The following is a 12233-nucleotide window of genomic DNA, read 5'->3' on the forward strand; positions in this document are numbered from 1 at the left end:
TTAAATATGATTTTGGGCATATAGGCGTCGCGGTTGACTCAAATAAAGCGCAAACTGGAAGTCCGATTTTCGACCACTTTTTCGAGCAGCTGGGATCGTATATCGGCAATAACGCGGCGAATGTTGGCTTCCAAGTCGTCCATCGTCTCTGCTTTATCGGCGTAGACTAACGACTTTACATATCCCCACAGAAAACAATTCACAGATCCGTTGCGCTCATCGAATGTTTCCTTAAATAAATTGATTGTAGTGCGCGTTGTGTGAAATGTTGCGCCGTCTTGTTGAAACCAAAGCTCTTCCACATTAATGGCATTTAATTGGGGAACGAAAAAGTCTGTAATCATGGATCTATAGCGCTTTTAATTGACTGTGACGTTCTGGCCGGCATCAATTTTTAAGAAATATGGACCAATGATTGCACCAGTCAAAACAGTGAATTTTGTGGATGTAATGGCGTCTCAATAATGACTTGTAGATTTTCTTCACGCCAAATGAGGATTAAGAGCAATCTCGTTTTCGGCCGAACACCGAACGTTCGATTCACACAATGGTTAAGCGGCTTCAATTCTTGCATCAGCTGGATCTTGTAAGCTCGTAAACCAAGATCTTTCCGCAAAATCTTCCATAAAGTGGATGGACACAGCTCCAATTGCTGTGCACGATGCCGATTCGACTCATTCGGATTCTTCTTTATATTACGCTTTATAACAGAAACAACTTCTTCGGTGCGCACTGTACGACGTCTCTGCGGATGCGTATTATCAATTCAAGTAGGCGTGGTGCGAAAACGATCGACCGTAAAAGCGCGAACTGAACAATGATTTTAGATATAATTTTGCATAATTTTTTGTGACAATGACAATCCAAACTGAGCATAAATCAGCTGTCAAATTGGCTGTCGCTGGAAAAAGTGTTGTTTGAAAAACAAACCTCTAAAAAACATCCTTTATATTTCCTGAACTAACTACCAAGGTATTGTCGCTCAGAAGGCTCTCAAGGGTTTCATCCATAAAATTATAGAGATTGCGTGGCGCTATAATATTTAAATTCTCTCAATCTCTCTATTTCATAATTATCCATTATTATGTCAGTTAGTTTTATTTGTAACTGTTTCGAAACTGAATTCCGATACGGCTCGCTAGAAAGAATTAAATGTATATGTTATATAACCAGTGCCTCAGATATTTTTATTATATATACTATTACCTGGTAGTCTGCTCTTTATAAGGGAACTCATTTTTACGAACCACAGTTACGTTTTCATGGATTCTGAGCCTTGCTTACTTACTAGGTTTTAAATAATGTATTTCGTTTATAAATTAGTTGATCAAGATGTCAGATGATATACATTCTCTCTTGTTTTTAAAAGCGTTTTAAAAATAATCCAATTGTTCCTAGCCCGCCGTTTATTATAGAGTCCGGAACTTCTTGCCGATGCTGTTATATCACTTACACCACAAGCTGTTCTCGAGCGGCTTTTATTGCGTGTATTAGTAGATATTGTTTGGCAGACCGTCTGTTTTCGGTTCGAACGACGACTGGAATAGAAACGCTCGCGGTTTTTGATGATTCGATGTTCCGATTATTGAATTATTTGCAAGTTCGACGCGCCGTAAGCACGTGCGAAATTTATTGCCTTCTAAGCGAAAGATTTACTTGTGTACTAGTGTCTGTCTGTATTTGATTTTCGACCTTGATTTTTTTATGAAGTCGAAATTGCAGGTCGTTCGCCTCTGCAAAGAAAATACATAAAACAATGGTACAATAATATAAACTTGTATGTATGTAGGTATATAAAAAAAATATTGCGTACTTTCATTGTTGAGGAAAATCTACGATTAAACATCAATTTGTTTGATGAGTGAATATATGAAACAGAAATTTTGATTTTAATACATCGTAGATACATTCTAGAAAATAAGCACACGAGATATTGTTTTTCTAATACATATTAATGTTCTTGTTATGGTTATTTTTATTGTATTATCTGCACTAAATCGCTTTTAGTTTAATTGAAACTTTGAAATGTATTTTTGATTATTTCTACGTCCGTCACTGTTGAAATATCTTGGCAATGGAATAAAAAGGCGCTCAGTGTAAATATGTGAAATGTTTTCCTGTTATTTAATTAAAAAATAAGATCACCCGAAGAAGTGATTTCAATTCTAATTTTAAAAATGCGAATATCTTTCCAGTATGTTATAATAGGTATATTTTTTGATTAGAATTTTTTTGATGTAGGCTTTAAACTAAAGTTTCAAATAATGTCATAACTTGAGCTGTAAGTTGTACAAGAGTTAGTAACGTAAACAATATATTTCATAAGTTACATTATTATGAATTTATATTGAAAAAGCTCCCATGCAATTCATGGTCCACCTTGTAAATCATGTAATTAAAATATACTATAATTATATATTTTAATTACATGATTTACAAACCTAACCATACATAGAAGCGGCGTTTTTCTGTTAATTTAGTCAGAGCTGTGGATACAATTTAAACGACTTTATCTTATGGAGCTACTCTGACTCCGATCTTAACAATTTAAATTTTCTTAACGAAAAAATGCTGGTCACAAAATATTTTTCGCTATTCCGTCTGTTTTCTCAATCAAGAACACTTACCTTCTGTTTTCGTTGTTAATTTACGTTATTTTAATTTCTCAACTGTCAAAGTCTCCGTCTGCACGGCTGGCATTTTGAAACTTTCAAAAAACGCTTTTTACAAAAAAGTCAATTTGAAACACAAATCGTTGTGTTCTCGTAAATGTTGATCCAACTTTAGTTTTCGAACTTTTTTAAATTAAAAAACAAAAATTTAACGAAATATTCAGATTTTTTTATTGATCAAACATTTTATGTATTTCAATAATTATTAAAAATAATATAATTAAATGGCCACATCTGGACCTTTTGCAGCAGCCGGTTGTTTCGATGACTTTTTGGTACATTTTGGGCTGGCGGATGTTGGTTTTTATGTGTTCCAACGTTTCGGATTTGTCAGCGTAGACACGATTAGCACAACCCTATAAAAAATTGCATGATCTTGAAGGCCAGTTGACGTCACTAAAACGTGAAATAATGCAATCTGGGAACTTTTCACGCAAAACATCAACGTTGTACCCGTTGTGTGACAAGTTGCGCCTTGTTGGAACCACATGTCTTCCACATCAATATCGTCGATTTAATGCCAAAAAAAAATCGGTTATCATGCGCCTATTGTGTTCACTGTTGACTGCTACAGTCCGGCCTTCATTATCTTAAAAAAAGTAAGGCCCAATGACGCCGCTTGACCACAATGCGCACCAAAAAGTCACTTTTTGTCCATGTAATTGTCTCTCGCGAGTCACATGAAGATTTTCCACGTGACTCACGAGAGTAGTAAATCAGTTTTATTGTATGATTTTTATATCTTACATAAAACACAAATTTTCAATTCAGATCCATAGTACGTATTATATAAATAGATTTAATGTTTTTTATTCTAGTGTCTTGATATAAAAATTTTGTTTTATTATTTTTTAATTATCCGCTGTGTGCGCGTGCCGCTCGCCAGTTTCTGTGTTTATGTACTAAAATGTCTCCATTTTTGTTTTGCAGTTTGGATGTGGGCCAAGGAAATTTTGAGTGCCATGTTGCAGACCGCGCGACTTCCGCCAGAGCGTCGGACAACTCCACTGGAGTTTTAGCGTTGTCCACTCCCGCCGAGAAAATAGCGCCCCTGGACCACCGTCGCCATATCGAGAGCATAGATCCCATCAGTTTTTCGCCTATTTCGACAAAGCCTTTAGAGACATTCGTTGCACCCCAAACGGAAAACACTCGTCCGGATTCTCACCCTGCGCTCGCTAGGCTCAAAAGCGTCGATGCCAACTCCACTTTGTCTTCTAACGTTTCAGCGTTTAGCGACCTCACCTTTAGTCCGGAAGTTTTGAAAAACTACTTGGAAAGTTCAAACAAGAGGGATAGCGTCAATGTCAACAGCGAAGAAAACAGCCCGGTGACTCGAGAGTTCAATAGGCTTTTGAAAGACTACCGGAAAGAATCGAAAGCTTCCGAATCTTTGAATTTTACTAAATTGATCTTAGAGTCTGAGAATATCTCCAGTTTGGACGATTTAGACTCATCTATCTTAAAAAGCAGACCGGAACGTCCGTTGAAGCTGTTCGAGAACGAGACCGGCTATCGTAAAGGTAGCAGGGAGGCTGCCTTGCAAGAGCTGGATAAACTTGAGACTGAATTAGAAAACGTCAGGGTAGCTCTAGATGCAGATAGCACCGCTCTCAGCAGCGCCGATCCAGATCATTGGAGTCTAAATGTGTCCGTAGACAGCGGCGTCTTCAACCGCATGTCTTCTGGTGATTCGGGACCTCTATCCGGTAAATATTTAATTTGCTTAACATTGGTAATAGTAGATATTTGGAATACAGCCAAACGTCTGGTACACATGAATCACAAAAAAACCATATCCTTATTTACATTAATCATATATAATTAGATCAGATAAATGACGTGACAGGTGATGAATTCGATTTTATTTAATCATTGAATTCCCGATAAGATATTGCAATATCGCTTATTGATTGTGTCAATATTATTTTGAATTTCAGAAGAGGCGTCTCTGCATCAAGACGTCATAAGAGATACCGATTTATACAACAACGAAAACGAACTGTTTAAGAAACCGAAGCTGGAGAGTGACCACAAGTCGAGATCCTTCGAAGTGACCAACGATATCACAATGGCTACTGAAAACGTAGAACCAGCCGCTGACAATCCGGAAGAACTCTTCGGATTGATGAAGAGCAACAGCGTATCGGCTAGAGCTTGTATGTGGCAACAGTTGCAAGATCAAGCTACTAAAGGTAGTTAAATTTTGAAATATATGGCTCTTCAATTTTTTTAATGCTCTAATGTCGATTTTTTAGGTGCTAGACCTGTGATGAGACATTCCCGATTGAAGGCTAAAGACGGTTCACCGACAGTTTTGGAGAGGTTCAAAACTCAACCGATAACGTTCGGCGAAGTTAACAATGCAGTGAATGAAAATTCATCAAATCCTTTGGAACAGTCGCGTAGTAGTTTTAGTTTGTCGATGGAGCAAGACGACGATGGTGAGACTTTTATATATATTATAAAGAAATCGTTGCTATAGAGATGCACTTTGTATATACATACATAGATACATAAATCACAAAAATTAGAATTTATTTTAAACCACATATTATTTAAGAGGAATATTTTGAAATTATTCGCTTTTTATAAGTTAGTTATTTAGTAAATTAAATGAAATAATAATTAATTAAGCAAAACATAAGCTCGCTTATAAAATTAAATTATTTTTAATGAATACCTCATTATTATTTTATTTATATGGAATAGTAATAATATATGTACTATATAATTAAAATATTGAGAAATCTAGTATTAAAACTCTCATACCTACATACATATTAATTAAAATTAAGTCTCAATGTATTTTATAAAGGTAATTCAATTTAAATACTATTTCACATCAAAAACAAGAGTTTTAATATAAGACAATCAGTTTTTCCGTTATTTTATTTGAATTTGATATATGCATACATATATTGTTATTAAATATATTTTTTTATAATTGATCTTTTTAGCTTTTATAGCTTAGTTGAAATTGAAATTATATTTTTAAGTGCACATTTTGTATTATTAATATGTTTATTTATTTTTCTTTTTATTTTGCATGGTATCTACGAAATTTCAACTGTATATTCGAAACGTATCGTTGCTGTCATACAACCGCTGTTTGCTTTGTAAATACATAAACATTTCACGCGAACGCTTTCAACGATGTTTATATAAATGCACTTAACAATCGTCGATAAATCGCACAAATAAAATACAAAAAATAGCAAAACTCGACGAGAATGATCCAGCTAAGCTGACTTTGGCTGAAAAAATGAAGTTGTTCGGCACAAGCACCGCATCGCCTAAGCCGCCGATCTGTGTCAGAAAAACCAGAAGCCCGAGGTTTCAAACCATGCCTGTACTCTCTAGTCAAGTGGAAGACGCGAAGGAAATGAACAAGATGAATAATAGGGTTTCGCTGGAACCGACCGAAAAAGACAACTCATTCTCGAATAGATCTAGAAATTCTTCGGTTAATTTGGACTTAGATATGTCGGCGAGTGACGGCTCAGTCAAGATAGAGTCGATCGCTGAACGATTGAATAGATTGACTGGTAATGGGAATTCACCGGGAAGACCACCAGTGGTTAGAGACGAAGATTTTAAGCCCAAGAATGAATTAGGTGTGATATAAATTAAAGTAACTAATGAACGTAATAATAATAAATAACCATTAAAAATTTGTCGATAAAAGCATGTACATACGTAACGTATAAAATAATATTACTAACAATAACCAAGTAATAATATTAAATATAAGTTCATTACATTATTATTAATATAAAAAGCTTATGCATGTATTATAACAATGCATTATTTTTTGCACATCACCGTAATATTGGTTTGGTAGATTTTGATGTAGCTAAATGTTCTAGTTAGTAAATAAAGTTGATCATACATTAATGGATTTTATTTTTACAGGAATGAATTTTCGTTTGGCTCAAAGTAAATTGGCCGAACAAGCCTCTCGTATGCTAACAACGGAAGTGCGCGGTATTCTTAAATCTAGATCAGGTGCTATACCTTTATTGCCTTCAGCGAGCGAAGGAAATAACATTTATAAAAAAAATCCTGACCATAAAAACCTTCCTCCACTCGTTAAAAAACAAGACGAAAACCATTCCAATCAGAAAGAGATTACAAACACTGACGTATTAATAAAAGGAGAAAGTTCTGAAGTTTGTACTTTTATTTATTTATTTACGTATTAGATTATCTAATTTTATTTTGATGATTTTACTATTGTACTCCAGGGTCTCAACGATGAAGGAATTGAAAGCTCTTCTGAAGATGAGAGTGTATCTCAGAGCAGTCACTCCTCGGATCAAAGCTGCACGTCATCGGATACGTCAGACGAATCCGAAGATGAAGAAGCATCGCCGACGTTAGTAAAACCTTCTCAGCTTAAGTCTTCCAAAACCGACTCGGACATAAACATCAAAGCCACAAAAGATAATTCCATGACGGACTGCCGCATTAAATTACCATGTATGGACGAAATGAGAGCACGAAAGATCATGGAAAAATGCATGAGCAAATCGGAGAAGGAAAACACGCCTAAATCGAAAGTTGCCAAAGCCGAGTCGGCGTTTGTAAAGTTGAATAATATAAAAAATGGTGATATGGACGTTAAAGATAAAACTGAGGCTGCAAAAAAGTGTCCGTTGTTGATCGTCAATAAATCGAAGAGTGCGCATTCGTTTGATTCGCCGCAGGTGAACGATTTGAGACTACAGAATAGAATGAACGAAGAGTTAGCGGCTAGACTGAAGGTTCCGGCCGACGGTTCGGGTAGTGACGGCGAAAGCAGCGGAGGCAGAGAAGTTCGGCAGATAACTAGCAGAAGACGTCCTCAAAGGTAATATTTTTTATTATAAACTGTGAATATTATTTATGTTGATAGTTTATAACATTAAATAATATGATACCAACATTAAGTAAATTATCTCAATAGGGTGAATATTATAAATTTATGTACGTAAGTTAATTAATTATTTTTGCATATTGTTTTATTCATTAAATTATAGGTATTTTATAAAATAAGTATGCATATATACATACTTATATAAACATATATAATAATGAATTTTAAGGCATTTTGAAAGCAATATTTATTTTATTTGAGTGTTTAGAATCTATGTGGAGAAACTGTTTTTTTGAAATTATGGCTGAAGTTTGTCTATACTTTCAGCATTTTTTTTATATAATCGAAATTTTATGTTTTATTAAAATTATTATCTAAAAAAATTAACTTGAAATTACTATTGCCATCTATGAGCGATTGTGATTGTTAGATTTTTATTTTTAATTAAAAAATATGTAAATATTTTAAAATTGGTAATATTACTTGGTTTTTTCCCTACTAATTTTAATCATAAAATAATTGATTTCTTGATTTGGAAATTTGTGTACAAAATATGTTTTTATTTCATTGTATTTAACTCTAATTGACAAAATAAATTATTTATTATTTGATTCATATTCTGTCTTTTAAGTATATTTCATTTAACTCAAACCTCAAAATATTAGTTATTTTTCATTATAGCTACATATTTTTCAGTCACAGCGAATATTATTGTTACTATTTTTTTCAATAGATTCAGTGTTAAAAAAACAATAACAAAATCATTTGTTTAATGGTCCATTATAATAAAATCAATAACGATTTTATTAAGGACCTTTACCTGTCATTTGACATTAAAATTTGCACAATAAGTTAATTGTTTATATATTTTAAGTGATTTTCCTTCGATTTTGGGTATATTTTATGATAACGCTTTCAACGAAATATGGTTCATGTCATACCATCTTGCGTTCATTTGTGGAATTTATATTATGCAACTATTGTTGTACTTTAATTTAACAATTTACATTTTTATTGTTGTATTGTAACAATATTGGTAAACTTTCGTTATTCAGCCCTAAAATTCATAGAATAGTAAAAGAAAAACCAATCGATAATATAAATTTAGTTTTTAATTCCTCTCTTCCTTCTCTCATATCAAAAACGATGATCAAATTTTCGATCAACATTCATGGGCAAGCATAATAAATATTTTTTTAAAATACATTGCCATGCACTAGATAATTGTATTTTACAAAAAGAGAGGCACAAAAACATACAGGCGGCTCTCGACTTTTGCACATAATTGGTTCTTGAAAATGTGAGAGAATATTAAATGTTCAAAAATAGAGGGATGTAAAAAACCATTGAGTTGTATTTTAAAATATTTATCAATAATATATTAAAAATATTTATTTTATCAATATACATAATTAAGTTAACGAGACGCTTTTAGGTGTATTCTTTATATACTTGTCAAGAGTTAGTTATATGATATACAACCCTTTTTTTCTTTCCTTGATATTGAGCTCTATAACATGCTGCATCTTTCTCAATCGCCCTACGTATTTGAGATACTCGTTCTCCATTGGGATCATATTCTTCCATGATAGACAAAAATTTGTAAAGATGCATGAAGGTTTCATTCATATTTTTGATTGTCAGTCTTAACGATTTTATCAGTTTCTTCTTCCTCACTTTCGTTGTGTATTCCATTTAACTCTTGTTGCTCAATTAAGTATTCATTTGACAGAGGTACTGAGTGAGATTCAATAAACTCATTAACATATTCGTTGTTGATGTCAAAGTTTAGTTCATTCATTAGGCTAACTATTGAATTTGTGATAGTTTCGGAGTTTCTTCTGAATTTATAAAATCACTCTTCATTTGTGGGCATAATTGTTTCCAGGAACCTTTCATTGTTGACTCTTTTATTTCAGCCCACGAGTCTCCAACATTGTTTATTGCGCTCCATATATTATAGTTCTTCCAAAAATCTCTTAATGTAGCTTATCTTCCTTGTCAGTTGTCTTGATGGCCTGATTAATTATTTACCTCATAAATTATCATTTAAATGTAGCTATCACTGTTGGGTCCATGTGCTGTATGAGGCAGGTAGTATTGGGAGGAAGAAACACAAATCTGCAGAGATTTTGAGTATCCTTGACCATTGTCTAAGATTAATAATGCTTTGAATTGTAAATTTTTATCTTTACAATATTGCTTAACTGCCAGCACGAAGATTGAAAAGTGAACCATTCTTTAAATATTAACGCAGTAACTCAGACTTTTTTATTTGATTTCCAAATGACTGGAAGCATTTCTTTATCTTTCCCTTTCAATGCTCTGGAGTTTTCTGCTTGATAAACCAACATTGGCTTCAATTTTAAATCACCAGCTAAGTTTCCACTAAGAAACAATGTCAATCGGTTTTTAGACGGTTTATGTCCAACTGATTCTTCTTTTGATAAGAATGTACGATTAGGCATTTCTTTCCAAAATAAACGCGTCTCGTCTACATTGTATATTTGGCTAGGAGAATATTCTCCATCTGCAATAAATTTAGACAGTAAGAAAATAAATTCTTCTACATCATCTTTAACTGCATCAGCCGATTCTCCAGTGAATTTAATATTATGTAAAGAATACCTTATTTTAAATTTGTTGAACCAACTTGCTTGAAACACCGTGTTAGAATCGTCTTTTAATATAATCTTCCAATCTTCATGCAAACTAAGAGCCTTAGCTTGAATAATTGAAAAACTCAGAGGGACATCGTTTTGACGTTGCTCGTCAATCCATGATGACAAAGATCTTTCCATTTCATCCGTCATTATGTCGTGTGTTTTGGAGACAATCTTTAAAGATAATTTCCACATTATTTAACATATTCCTTAATTTTATTCTTGTTTTTCAAAATTGAACATATGCACGGAAGAGAATAATTTTTGCAAAAATCTTTAAAAAATTGAATTTTTAAAAATGTGCGACATAGCGAATTGTGCAAAAGTCAAGGGCCGCTTGTATTTTCAGTTCAAATTAGAGCTTAAAAAGTATTATTAATTCCAATCTCTCACATCAGAAACGGAGATCATATTTTTTTATTTATTATGTTACTTTGATTTTTTTCATGTTTATTCCAAATAATATTTTTTTAAAATACATTGTCGTAGACTAGATAATGCGGTTCAGATTAGAGTTCATAGGTTTGCTAATCGAGAACTACCAGGTAAAAGCAAAATAAAGTTGAGCCATCAGCTGAGCAAGATTAGTTCAATAGTACTTTTTAGATATAATACCGCAGACAGATCTTAACGGTAAAAGGAAACGTCAACGAAAATAATTTATGAAAATGGAATCTTGCTATCGACAGTGATTGCGTTAGAACTACACTAAAATGATAATATTTCAATGTACCTCTTTTGTAATGAATTTATATCCATTACAGGAAATAATTATAGTATGAGTCCTATACAAGCTTTTCTGATAATCGCTGTCAGTGTCGATCTCCAAAGAAGAAAATTATTTAAATCTGCTTATGATAATCGTGCAATGATAGATATGAATGAATTAGTTCATTTCGCAACTACATATATGTATGCATTGTTCTATCAAACGATTATACTCACAATAGTAAATAAATCAAGCGATCCATAATGCTAATTTATTTATAACAAATGATCTAATTGCGCTGGAATCACGAAGTAACAGCCCATTACCATTGGTAATCAGCATGAACGTCCTCCATTGTCTTTCTATTCAACTATACCTCTTGTAAGTCTCTCTAAACATAACATGTTTGTTTATATCTGTATACGATGTGATTAAACCCTGAACAAATCCATAAAACGCTTATCTAACTCTAGGCGCGTGGTACACACACATGGCTATTTTCAGTACGCTTTATATTTATATATCGAGAGTACTTCCGCGGCGTTTCTATTATGATCCAACCCTCATTTTTGTCTCCTGTATTAGCCGCTGAGCCCGGTACGGTTTGTTAACCCTCTCGCTGACGCAGGGGAGTGTTGCAATATTATTCTTCCCCTAATTGCGAAAATCCCTCCCAGAGAACGATCTCCCTATTCGTTACGCGTATGTATATGGGTGGTGTATCCTTTATCTGAGTTTAAAAACGACCGGATGATAATTAGCATGTTAATTAATCAGGTGATCGCGATCAGTAATTACCACTTTAGTTTTGCATAAATTGTTGGTGATGAGGCCATTTTTTATTCGAGCGAGGTCAACTAGAAACTTTTGATTTATTATACGATTCCAGATTTATGATTGATACTGTGGAGGCAAAGTTCCCTTTCATGATTCTTTAAACTCGTAAATCAATGAATGTTATTATTTTTATATTTTCCTGCTAGAATGTTACATGCGTGCTTTTATTAAGGAAAGAGAGTATTCATCGTTATTATGATCAGTCAGGATGAAAGAAATCGAAAGTATAGATAAAGACATGAAACATAATGATGAGTGCATGAAAATTTTCAAACAAATCACTTTTTTTATTCGTATTTTTCATGTACATATCATTAATTTATTTTTGATATTTTTTTGGGAACAAAAGCTTTGAAAGGTCCTTTAGATATCTCCCGGGGTCATACAGTGATAATCTATATATTCCCAGGAAATATATAATTTAATAGATGAGACAGTTAAAAATCAAATAATCCGTTCTTTTGTACCTAATATAATCCTACCATTTAACTATT

General features: G+C 33.3%; 1 protein-coding gene across 7 annotated transcripts in view; it reads left to right on the top strand.

Moving 5' to 3' along the window:
* The window catches only part of Svil (Supervillin), a 261654-nt gene that overhangs the window by 192898 nt on the left and 56523 nt on the right, over positions 1-12233 (top strand). For all 7 annotated transcript variants that reach the window (XM_088198613.1, XM_088198614.1, XM_088198612.1 and 4 more), the window contains 6 exons: positions 3603-4381; positions 4613-4867; positions 4931-5116; positions 5891-6289; positions 6588-6844; positions 6920-7524. In XM_088198613.1, the coding sequence (XP_088054739.1) occupies positions 3603-4381; positions 4613-4867; positions 4931-5116; positions 5891-6289; positions 6588-6844; positions 6920-7524 (2481 nt within the window). The remainder of the gene's footprint in view (positions 1-3602; positions 4382-4612; positions 4868-4930; positions 5117-5890; positions 6290-6587; positions 6845-6919; positions 7525-12233) is intronic.

The sequence above is a fragment of the Plectrocnemia conspersa genome, unplaced genomic scaffold (genome assembly GCF_051122295.1).
Source record: "Plectrocnemia conspersa isolate PC_06_02 unplaced genomic scaffold, ASM5112229v1 ptg000011l, whole genome shotgun sequence".
In the NCBI taxonomy this organism is placed as follows: Eukaryota; Metazoa; Arthropoda; class Insecta; order Trichoptera; family Polycentropodidae; genus Plectrocnemia; species Plectrocnemia conspersa.